This window comes from Numida meleagris, chromosome 1, assembly GCF_002078875.1.
Source record: "Numida meleagris isolate 19003 breed g44 Domestic line chromosome 1, NumMel1.0, whole genome shotgun sequence".
Classification (NCBI taxonomy): Eukaryota; Metazoa; Chordata; class Aves; order Galliformes; family Numididae; genus Numida; species Numida meleagris.
Window position 1 is genome coordinate 61931196 of NC_034409.1, and position 12916 is coordinate 61944111.

At 39.6% G+C, this 12916-nt stretch overlaps 1 protein-coding gene across 4 annotated transcripts in view; it reads right to left on the reverse strand.

The window, feature by feature from the left end:
- The window catches only part of DCP1B (decapping mRNA 1B), a 42224-nt gene that overhangs the window by 1160 nt on the left and 28148 nt on the right, over nt 1–12916 (reverse strand). For 3 of the 4 annotated variants that reach the window (XM_021390031.1, XM_021390042.1, XM_021390050.1), the window contains exons 6-8: nt 10494–10622; nt 8897–9733; nt 2178–2426 (exon numbers count right to left, since the gene is read on the reverse strand). In XM_021390031.1, the coding sequence (XP_021245706.1) occupies nt 2178–2426; nt 8897–9733; nt 10494–10622 (1215 nt within the window). Of the gene's footprint in view, nt 1–2177; nt 2427–8044; nt 8100–8896; nt 9734–10493; nt 10623–12916 lie in introns of those variants that run through there. The other variant, XM_021390058.1, reaches the window with a different exon arrangement.

A 12916-nucleotide genomic window follows, 5' to 3' on the forward strand; every position in this document is an offset into this window, starting at 1 on the left:
GGGTTTTTTTTTTTCCTTCCATTTCATGGGCAAAATACTTTTCAACCTTGCTCTGTTTTAAGACGCGCGCAACAGTAAGGCTATTTCCTTCACAAACATATATGTGTTATGTCCAAGCCATAGAATAACTGGATGGGAAGCACAACTCTATAAGTAATAATGAATACACAGGAAGTAAACTTTCCAAAATCACATTGGGTTTATTTTGAGTATGCTATTCTCACATGATATCGCAGAGATGACAGGCTCTGAGCAACCTGATCTAACTGTGGATGCTCCTGCTCATTGCAGGGGAGTTGGACTAGATGGCCTTCAAGATCCTCTTCAGGCTCTGAGGATTCTATGATTCTATGACATAATCCTGTAATTTCTTCGCTTTGCCCTCATTTACCTAGCAGTTTCCTTAAGTAGTTTCTTCCATTAGTTCATTGGTAACTATAAACATGTCTGAAGGAACAGCGGAACACCTTGGATTTTGATCCTATACTAAATCCTACCTGGACAAATACTTCCATCTTGTTTATCACAGAATCACAAAACAGCTTGGGTTTGAAGGAACCTTAAAGATCATCTAGTTCCAACCCCTTGCTGTGGGCAGGGCTGCCACCCAGCAGCTCAGGCTGCCCAGGGCCCCATCCAACCTACCCTGAATGCCTCCAGGGATGGGGCACCCACAGCTTCTCTGGGCAGCCTGTGCCAGGGTCTCACCACCCTCTGAGTAACAAATTTCTCCCTAACATCTCACATAAATTTCCCCTCTTTTAGTTTAAAACCACCGCCCCTCGTCCTATCACTATTAGATTGTTTAATTATTTTAAACTTAATACTCCTACCAGACACTGCTCCTTTTGCTCTGACGCATGTTTAACTTTTCTCTTTAGAAGACCATTTTTTGCAAGAACTGGCAAACTCACATTAAGAAAGAATGTCTTAAGTAGCTTACATAAACATATGAAGATAATTAAAGTCAGGATACTCCTTGAGGAAAACCAGGAGCATCTGAGATTGTAGTTTTGTATAACAGAAAATGACAGCTAAGGAACTAGCAACCAGCATCATGTTATTAAACAGTAAATAATTTCCAGGTAATGCAGTTAATCCTAGCTGTTGTCAAGAACAGCAGGATTGAACACACATTTTACAAATACAATTTCAGAGCACAGTATCTAGTTTTCCTTGACAAGCAGTCTCCTTTTCAATTTCATACGTGGTTTTCCTACTATCGAGATATTCCAAGCATGTAAGACAGAATATTATGGTATTTTTCTCTTTAATCCCAAAATAAAGAGGAAAATGAGAAGAACATCTGATTTCTTAAAGACACTATTTTATTTCCAGGTCTATCATTTATACTTCATTTTATGTGAGTCACTTCAGCATTCCAATAAAGACATATTTTATTGCCAACCCATACAGGCATAGTTTTGGCCTACAAATTGGACACTTAAACTCGTGTCTCCATTCATTATGCATTATAGCCAGTTCTTTAATTCTAGTCTCTACTCAAACTCCACTCTCCAGATATTAACTTCAGAGCACATTACTGAAAAAAATCATAGTCATTCATGTAATCCCAGAGCAGTAAACAATCATCACCTACATGCTGTTAATGCTGTCAGATTTAAATTTGAATAATTCTAGCAAGAGGAATTTTAGCATTTCAAGTAGAGAATTATATAGAATAGATTGAACTAGCATGTTTCTAGGTTATCTAATCCATATTTTAAAGTTGCTCACACTTTCCATCTGAGTTCCTCTTGCTGCTAACATGCCTCTTTGATGTATTTGTCTGCTAAGAAGATAAACCCCCCTTACTTAGCTAAAAATACAACAGGTATCTTTCTAGCTCTCAGGCCAGCCTTTTGAAGCGTTCACTCATCCTTATTCTTTTCCTTCAATTGTACCATCTTTCCTTAACCTCAAACTACACTGATTAATCACAGCACAGTTAAGGCAGCGCTGTTCAAGAAGAGGCTATTACCTCCCTGGTCTATGGCACAGTGCTCCATTAACACAGCCATAAAAAGCACAACTTCCAGCACATACTTAATTATCCATTTAGCCTCTAGACAGATGGATACAACTCATTAGATGGCCAGGTGCTTAGGTGACCAGGTGCTTATATCAAAACGGGAATAAAAGTTTAAAGTGAAGCAGAAGAACTCCTAGCACTTTACCTGGATCAGGTGTAAAAGTGTTTCCTGCAGCTGCATCTTCGTCACTGAGCTGCTGTTGATCGCAGGTGGCTCTGGGGTTTGCAGTGGTAGGAGAAGGTTAGCTGTGCTAGCAGGAGGTTCCTGGTTTGATGCTGCTAACCGGCCACTTTCATTGGCTTTTGGTGCAGCAGGTGTGGACTGAGTGAACACCATTGGGGACATCAGCAAGGTAGGAGTCACAGTGGCAGGAATACGCTGAGGTGAGATTACCTGTCCATATAAAAATAAAGTAAACAATTAACCAACCTATTTAATTAATTCTATAGGAATTAAGACAATTAAAGCTGCAGACTGATTTGCAACAGGTACAGAAATTGCTAGAAATTGGTCTAGTTATATGAGCCTCCAGTTCAGGACTCCTTTATGATTCAATTCCAGATTAAAAAGTCCTCCATCCAAACTGAGAATGCAGTCATGGGTTCAAATGCAATACAGTCTACCTGACAAATTATCTGAGTACAAAAGCATTTTATCGCAGAAATCAGTCCACTATTGAATAATGAACACTTTTAGAGAGTGCAGCTGTGAAGTTTTCCATAGGGTCAGTAACCTTGAAGTTTGAGAATATTCTTTCTTACTTGCAAATTTCAGTAGTAAAGACCAGCCTTTGTATCTAATACTGGAAAATATTTGCCAATTACAACTTTCAAATTACTGTTTAAATGTACGTACATATATACACACGTACATACACATGCATACACACACCTGTATTATCTTCTTATGTAAGAGGAAATGAAACAAAACAGAGATTAAATGATTTATCTAAAGACCTGCAGTGAACTGCTGGCACTGTCAGAACCAGAATGGACTCCTAACCAATACTCAGCTCTTAAAATCAAAGCGGCCCTCGAAGAGAAGGAAAATCCAGACACTGCTGTAGTTCTGCAAGTTCCCTCTTTGTCATATCCATGCCAACATGCAAATATGGGTGTCAAAGAATTTTTACATTTAAGTTTCGCAATACATCTCAGAACTTTAAAACCTGCAGGACTAGTCAACACTAGCAAATATCATATACAGCATAATAAAGTTTATTCTTCAAGTTTGTAGACACTGAAACTTTCTGCAGGTAATTCTAGTAATAAATCCTAATCAGCTGTCTCCTCAGTATTCAAGTATCCGATCTTTTTTTGAAAGACCAGAATGCACAAAGGAATTACTATGAGCCCGCCACGCTTGGAACTGGAGCATGATTTATTGCTATTCCATGAAGGTGAAAGGCTACAGCATCACTCCACTCTGTGTCCTGGGTTACAGTTTTAATTTTTCTTCAAAATTGAAATAAGAAAATAAATCTGAAGTTGATCTCCTAGATGTGCAAGACAATGCAGATGCATATTAAAAAGCATTCTTTTTTTCATTGGTTCTCTTAGCCCTAGCTACAACTGCTCTACACAAGACGTTTCTGAACAATATTAGGCTACAATACAAAGAGAAATTGAATAACGAGGACTGAGATTTCATGCTCATTTGTGCTAAACTGAAGCAAGCAAAAAGACTAGGGGTAAGGAAAGACCTATACACATCAGAAAGAACACAATATGCATCTTACACAGAAATCTCCCAGGACACTTTTCAGGTAAATGTTGTTCCTCCGTTTCTCAAATACAGAATACTACTTAAAAATTAAACTCTCTACTTACAACCCTTTTTTTCTCCCTCATGACATGACAAAGGAAATAATCAAGCCTGTCTTACAAGCTCCTGAATGACTTAATGATATTTCTAGCTTCTTGCAGGTTTGCTTCATACAGTGAAGTGGCACAGACATTCATGCACCTATGCTTGAAAACCAATCTCATTTTAGAAGAAAACTATCAGAAGTCCATAGGGACATACCACTGCAGATCGAGACCTTCTGCCTGTGCACATGTATGCTCCTGTAGGTATGGCTGTGGAAGACTGGCTGCCTCCAGACTCACCACAACATTTCTGACCTACTCATCCATGCAGCTTGAATAAGTCCTCTTTAGTTTATCTCAAGTAAAACTGGCGGGTTACCTTAAACCAGATGATTGTTCCCAATGTGATTTAAAGAATTTATAGACAAACTGCTCTGCAGGGTAGGAGCCTCCAGCAAAGGAGTCAAGCAGCCAGAGGAGGTAAACTGGAAACCTACAACTGACGATGTCAAAGATCTAAATGGTAAGTCCTTTGAAATCAAAAGACACTAAGCTCTAGAGTCTGAGACAAACAAATAAAACCTGACACAAATTACATTCTTAGTAACAAATGATTGCTATTTGCAAACATATACATGTTTTGTTTTAACACACATACCAAAAATTGTTTTGTTTTTTTTTTCTGGATAGACACAAGATTTTTGGTAGAATTTTCCAATCATATGGACGGTCTATGGAATAAGCAATACTGCCATCTACTGGTGACACAGCTAATATCTACAGGTTACTGCGGTACTTCAAGTATTTGCCTCAGAAAAACAGAAAATACACGTACCTTATTTTCAGCCCATACTAACTGCTTTTGTGTGCAATTAAAATGTATTTTCTTTTGCTAATCATGATCCAAGCTTCTGCCATTTAAGAAACTTATACATAAACAGGATGGTTGCCTTTTAAAACATAAAAGGCAAATTTTCAGTTTGGATTCAAATCAGATCATCTCCAGCCACCTGACAAGTGATGCCCATCAGCAAATGTAGGACACTGGATTGGCATTGCTAGTGTGGTTCCTACAGTGTGAAGCTTTTGCTGAGAGCACTGCAAACGCCCTCTAGGGACATACAGCCTTCCAACCAGTCTTTTAGCCTTGAGTAATTTTGTACAAGGCATAACAGCCCTTCCAAAACACTACCGATCTCCTTCTTTCTCACTGAATCTAACAAGAGCTGCTCGTGCATCCAGGCTCCCCTGAATTAGCTCCAGCCTTTTCAGGTCAACACTTACCTCTGTGAGTCACTAATAACAGAGTGGGAGTCTACTGTCAGTTGTGCAGCAATAAAGTAAGAACAATGAAAAATGTGCAAGATAGTCGTTGCAGCACATAGTATTCCTCCTCTGAAGCACAAATGCTCACTAAGATACGTTTGATATTCTGCATGGCTGCTAGCAGCTAGATGACATTACAGCTGGCAAATTCACATAACACTCCGCACGAAGAAACACATGGCTCTCCTGTAATGGAGACTGGGATCCGGCACTGCTTCCTCTTTTCTGCATGCACAGAATTCCACCTGCATCAAGTGCTCCTCCGGAACATCAGCACTCAGGGATGCCAGGGGCTGGTTGCAGGGGCATTATTTAGAGCTGAGAACAATTCATTTAGGAACGGCTTTGGAATCTTAAAAAAAAGTTGCTGTTAAAATACAGCCAACTATAATGCTAATCTTAACATTGTTTTGTCTCTGGGGTATAACCCCGAAAATTGTCATTGATGCGTAACTGTAGAATCTGAAATTACATTTCATGACAAGTTCAGCATACCTATTGCATTCTTCCTGGGCATGCTTATAATCTCATGCTCAAACAGCCGTTATAGTAATAGGTATCTTTGATGTGAACATCATACCACTAGCTACTATGTACCATAAACAGATTCAGAAGATGTAACACAGTAGGCAGATAACACATTTTTGATGGAAAATGCTCCAAGAAATCAAGCGAGTGGTATACAGTATAAATGGACTTCGGAAGAAAAGATAAACTTGTGTCAAGGTTATTGTAAGCATTTTTAAAATCACAATTCTGATTAACATAAACATTTCAGCATGCATGAATCTATAATTGGCATAACTCATGCCTAATACTAAACACATGTTTAAAAGCCCACTGCAGATTAATACATTTTTATTGCATCCGAAGCACGTGTTACTGTCTGTCTGGATAAGGAATACTTCTCAGAATAGGGCTAGCATCAGATGAATGCTTCTGAGCATTATTCCTTAGATTTTCATGTTTAGTTTTATTTTTTATTCCTTTTGTAACTGGTCTTTTCCTCTCCACGTGGGAGATCACAGTTCTTACACCATATGGAGATGCAGAAGCCAATTTAAAATTGGACTTGTAATGTGTCAATTGTGGAAAAGACTATTGCTTTAATTTTCTCAGCACTGCTGATAGATCTGGGATGTTCCTGTAATGTGATTTTTCCAAACAACACAGACACTGCCCAGATAACCCCTCTATTCCTGTCAGACGTTTTAGCATTTGCTTTTTCTGTATGCTGAATTACAGTAAAAGATGCAATACCAAAAGATAAGTAATTACAGAGAACAAACCTTTTGCCGTACTTGTCATCAGAATCTGCTTTGATCAATTTTGCATGAGCATGTGCAGATCTATTGGTGCCAACTCAATTTCACTCAAATGTCTGTCTGCAGGCGTGGCAGCGCTTAAAGCTTTTGGTCTACAGTAAGGATGTGGTTATAAAAAGATTAACGTTGCTTTTAAAAGTTGTTTTGAATTGTTACCTTCCAGAATCTCTTCAAGTGGCAAATTCACGGCAACCTATAGGTATAAAGACTTATTCCTTAATTTCTATCCTTCCCCCCCTTATTTTTTTGGGGGGGAGGGGAGGGGCAATCTCCTGCATGTGAAAGAGGCCATTCCTTCCACACCGCAGAGCCTTAGGTGTCCTAATCAATAATTAGTCATATTTTCATCCTTTTTATTCTACGTACTAAGTCTCATAAACAAGAAATAAATGTGTCAGAAAAACTGCATCTAATGCTGTTTCAACAGTGGCTGTAGCTGTGTCAGCACGGCCACTCCTAGGCAACTTCAATCTACTTGGACGGCTCAGCCACACAAAGTGGGACTGAGAGTCTCTTTAGGTGCTGTGTGTGTGTGTGTGTGTGTGTGTGTGTGTGTGTGTGTGTGTGTGTGTGTGTGTGTGTGTGTGTGTTTGTGTGTGTTTGTGTGTGTTTCTGTTTGTTTTGTTTCTATATGTTAAAGCAAACTTGGACGCGACTTCCAGTGAAAATTGTTCCCTTCTCTCAAGCTACTGTTCTATTTATACTAAAGCGGTACAATTATTGGAACTGCATTATTAGTGAGACCACTAATTCCCTTTTCATACTGAAACTAATGCTGACATGGGTTTATTTCTCAAATATACACAAAGTATTAGCCTCATCAGCATCAATACGGATTTCTCATTTGAAAACACATCAAGATTTTTTCCCACTTTTTACTGCGCATACTGGCTTATTATGCAGGGCCTGGCACTTGCATCATTTCAGTTTTACCTTCCAAGAAGGAATGTCCTAAGTCTCCATGCTACACACGCATATCCCAGTGAATCAGACAATTTCTTTCATTTACAGCAGGCAAGTTCCATTCCCAGTGAAAACAGTAAATTACTGTGACTCTAGATCCTCTTTCTATTCATTAGCACTTCACTGTAAATTCAGATTGCCATCTGTAAGCAACTGATCCTGAAAAATTTCAGTGACTAATCCACCAAACACTCCTTCACACAGATTCAAAATCACGCTGGTTTAATTGAAAGAATTAAAATAATGATAGCTATTTGCTCTATCAAATTCATCTTTCTCTGACCTCTCTCATGAAATTAGAAATCATGATCCGTCAGTGTTTATGACAAACGTGGCCCATGTGGCCCTTAATTGTGAAATGGTCATTTCAGCCTCCTCAGGTGAAAAATAACTTTCAAGAAATAAGAAGGATATTTGGAGTGAGTCTTCCATTCAGCTTTTTAAGAAGTTGCAGTAAAAAAGCAGCTTTTGAACTTTATGTTGGAAAAAATGAATAGTTTATAATTTGGGTAAGTAACTTGTAGTCTCCAGCACAGTGTAAGGCTTGTGGATTCTATGTCTTCTATAAGGGAAATCAAAAGGGGCTTACATGCTCATCCTCAAGCAGAGCACACATGAAGACATTCATTCAAGTGTGGAAGTTCCTACAAGGAATGACATTGTTAACAAAGAGAGGAGTTGTCTAGGATTGGACACATAGTAATCACATTTGAGGCTCTCCTGAAGGACAGAAAATGTACTCAGTAGAGACACAATCTCTTGACATCTCCTGAGTTTTCTAGCACCCCAATATTAGGGTCACAATCAAAAGACTTCACTGTTTTGGGATTTGCTCCCCCCCCCCCCATTTGAAGACTTTAATGCACAAGGCAACTTTTCAAAATAATACTTATCAAATAAAAAACCCAAACTACTGAACAGCTTGGAGTAGCTGTTATGGTCCAAGATAATTAATCCAGCAATATAAACATATTTTAAAAACTTGCTGTTAGAAAGCAAGTGTTCTTTCAGCATCTTTAGTACTTTTAGCAACTGGCACAAAAAGGAACACTTACCAGCACAGAAAAAGTACTGATTAATTTTGTGAGGAAAAAATACTATTATACCCAAAACATTACAAAGTATGGCCACTGAAACCTACATGACTTTTCTAAACATGTCTGAAAAACAAAGAAAAACTACATAACTGCAGTACTTTCTGTGATTGCTGATGTACAAGAGTCATTCCCTTTGGTATTTACAATATCACTGCTTGGCAACTTACTTACGCTGCTGATAAATTACCACCTGCAAAATGAATCACGTGGGCAAGATAGTAACACATAGTAAGGCAGAAAGAAGTACAGTATGGCCAAAAAGAGAGAATGGCCCTTAAAAACTTAGAAGACTGCTTTTTTTTTTTTTCTTTTTTTTAGAACAGATTCTGAAATTGTTTATTTACCTGAAAGAGAGAGCTCTGCTTTTCCGTACACGGTGCCTTTTCTATCCAGGAATCCAGTGGTTTCAAGGTATTGGTGTTCTGAGAGACAACAGGAAACTTAGCTGCCAAGGTTGGTCTGCTGGATACATGCAACTGTTCTTGTTGCACTATCTGGAGCTTCTTCAATAACTCCTGAGGTGATATCACCCCAGAATTGGCTGTCTGATTGCCAGAGAGAGAAACCGGCTGTCTAGGAAGTTTGGACTGTTCTTTACCAAGTGTCTGAGACTCTAAAGTCTGACCTGGCAGGGAACCATTGAAATATACCAAAGGTGGCTGGGTCATATTACTTATCTGTGTTGCTGGTGCTCCAACAGCAGCAGGAGTCCTGCTGAACACAGAAGACGTTGAGTTCACAGATCCTGTTGCGCTGGGATCCATTTTAGTCATTGACCCTGACTGACTCTGTAATTTCTGTAACAAATTCTGAGTACCAGCAGCATCCTGAACTACATGAGATGTTGCAATGCCACGAGAAGTCACAGGTTGGAAGAGTCCTGTGAAAGTCTCACTCACAGGGTGGATATTGCCATTTTCACAGAGTCGGTTCTCAGGAAACTCAGCAAGCGGGTGAAGGTCTGTCCCACGCACCATGAGCTTCTGAATGGCAGGGCAAAGCTGTTTCTCTGCACAGGGAGAATGCCTGCTAGGTTCTTCATAGGAGAGGGAACGTACCACACCCTGCCTAACAGGAAGGTTCTCTTGATGCTGTTTATTAAGTGGTTCTGTGGCATCTGTTTGCTCTTGTTTTCCAAACAGGGCTGTCAAAGACAAGTGTTGTGGTTCAGGATCCACATTCTGTGAAGGGACAAAGAAAAAATCTTAAGCACAGTTATCGCATACATGATAAATCACATTAAATGGTGACAATATTTAGCCAGCAGTATTCAAGAAAAAGCCAAGAAAATTGCTATGCTCTTTTCTCCCAAGAAAATTTCTAATAGTTCAGTCACATCAGAAGGGCAAGGAAACAGTTGTCAAGCTGCTAATGTGAAAAAAAAAAAAACAACAGTGAATCTGAGAGATAGCAGTGGTTTCACTTTAAATACCATAAAAGAGCATCTACCCTTCCAGCCATCTGTACAACATTAATGAAGGACAAAACCCTCCCCTCGTGCAGAGCAAGGCCTCTTCTTGTGCATCTCCTTGTCACAGTTGACTGAATTCAGCCTTTGCAATATGGTACAGTTTGAAGATGTATCAAAAGACTTTTCTTATTTATATTACCCAAATTTCCTTGAAGATAAAGAACAAAAATTGTGGTTCAGCAATTGACTACACCAGCTTGGGATCAAAGCAGCATCCCAACACTGAAAAACAAGTTTTTTTGTTTTTTGTTTTCTGCTGCATCAGGATGGCATGTCTGTAATTTAAGAACTTCCACATCACATGGAGATGGAAGCAGACTTTTCATATAAATAGGTTAGTTTAGCATTTAAAAAAAAATCCTTACTGTGGTTTTACCTCTAATTCTTGCATAAACCTGATCTAAATAAGTACTCCTAGTTGGCGACTTGATTAAAATAACACTAGTCAGAACACACACACAACACTTTACCTTGCTTTGCTGAGATATTCGTTGATGTTGATTTTCACTAGGCTTCACTGGAATTGGTTTGATTAGGTTGGGGTTGTTACAGATTGCAGAGGAACTGGTTATTTGTTTTGGCTCAGAGCAGGTCTTACACTGAAACAGAAAACCAGTGTTTTTAGTAAGTGTAACTGCACCTTTTTCCTTAGTTCTCTACCATAGTAAAATCCAGACAAAGCTAGGGATTCAATTACCAAAAGTGACAGCTGTAGCACTGATTATGAGGTGTTATGCTGTTGAAATAACTGTAAATACAACCTGATTTTCTAAAAAAAAAAAAAAGGTAAAAATAAAAACTTGATTCCAAGGTTTTCTGAGCATAAGGCTTCCCTTTAGTTTGAAACTCAGTTCTCATCTTTTGCTTGTCCTGCACTTAACATAAAATCAATCTGACATGTTTTCCCTGTATCAGGGGTCAGCTAGTCCTCTAATAGCCTCAAGTAGTCTAGATACAAGGATTTATGTGCACACAAAGAGTATTTAAAATGCTTTTTGCTAAAAACTGAAATTTTAAACTCAAACTCTTTTACATAAACATTCCATGACGTGAGAACTTGTATACTCACACAGAAAAATAATTAAAGATTTAATCAAGTTGTAGAATCTGCACATTTTCTTATTAAATATTACAGGATTAATAACTGCATTTATAAATGAGCAGGCAGAGATAGATGACTAATCTTTGTGGCCCTCTGCTGGACTCTTTCCCTGAGATCCCTTTCTTTTCTGTACCGGGGAGCCCAGAACTGGACATACTACTCCAGGTGAGGCCTGATCAGGACAGAGTAGAGGGGGAGGATCACCTCCCTTGACCTGCTGGCCATGCTCTTTTTGATACACCCCAGGATGCCATTGGCCTTCTTGGCCACCAGGGCACCCTGCTGGGTCACGGCCAACCTGTCGTCCACCAGGACCCCCAGGTTCCTCTCTGCAGAGCTCCTCTCCAGCAGGTCATCCCCCAACCCGTACCGGTGCATGCTGTTATTCCTCCCGAGGTGCAAGACTCTACGCTTGCTCTTGTTAAACCTCCTCTGGTTTCTCTCTGCCCAATCTAGTCAACAAAATTAAAAAGTAATGGGTATACAAGAAATGTTATTGTCAGCATAAAAGAAAACACTACTTCGGAAGTCACTGTCTCTAGAAATGACTGAAATCAAGAAACTGAGAAGATTTATTTATTTTTTAAGAGCTACCTACAACTTAGAACTAGAAGAAAACAAGTATCACTCCTATCTTCAAGGAAGGGCAAGACGAGTATTTGAAGAACTTCAGGCCAGTGTGCCTCACATCAGTCTCTGTGAAGGTGATGGAAGAAATCTTCCTGGAAGCCACTTCTAAACATGTTAAGGAAAATAAAGTGAGTGGGAGTAGCCAGAATAGATTTACAAAGGAAAGATCACACTTGATCAACCTAATAGCCTCTACAGGGAGACGAGTGACTCAGTGGATAATGGCAGAGCAGTGGATATTGCTTAGCTTGACTTTGGCAAAGCCTTTGACGCGTAACATCCTGAAAGACAAACTGATGCAAAAATGATGCAAACTGAAGATAAAAATGCAGGCTAGGTAAGCAGACAGGACTGAAAATGGTCTGGTATACTGGACTCAAAATACTGTTGGCATGAAATCCCACTGGGGACCAGTTGCTAGTAGTATACCCCAGGACTTGATATTTGGGTCAATACTGTTTAACATCACTAATGACTTAACTGGATGGGACTGAGCAGGCATGTGGAGGATGTAAAATGAGAATGTGTAGTCAGTAGATCAGGTCATTGTGGTGCCATTCAGAGGACCATCATGAAGTTTAACAAAAGGACACTGAAGATGAATAACCCTATGCACCAATACAGGCTAGGAACAAATGACCAGAAAGTAGCTTTGCATAAATTGACCCAGGGCTCTTGGTAGACAAGAATCATAGAATGGCTTGCGTTGAAAGAGATCCCAAGGATCATCAAGTTCCGCCCCCCTTGCACTAGATCAAGTACTAGAACAGATTGCCCAGGGCACCATCCAACCTTAAACCCTTTGAGGGATGGGGCATCCACAGCCTTTCTGGGCAACCTGCACCAGCATCTCCTTACTCTCTCAGTAAAAAAATCTCCCCCTGACATCTAATCTAAATCTCCCCTCCTTCAGTTTAAAACCATTCCCCCTTGTCCTATCACTATTAGATTGTGTAAGATTTGATTTCCATCCAGTTTATAAACTTCCTTTAAATACTGGAAGGCCGTAATGAGGTCTCCCTGCAGCCTTCTCTTTTCCAGGCTGAAGAAGCCTAGTTCCTTCAGCCTATCCTCATAGGAGAGGTACTCCAGCCCTTGGATCATTTTCATGGCCCTCCTCCGGACTTTCTCTAAAAGCTCCACATCTTTCCCATGTTGGGA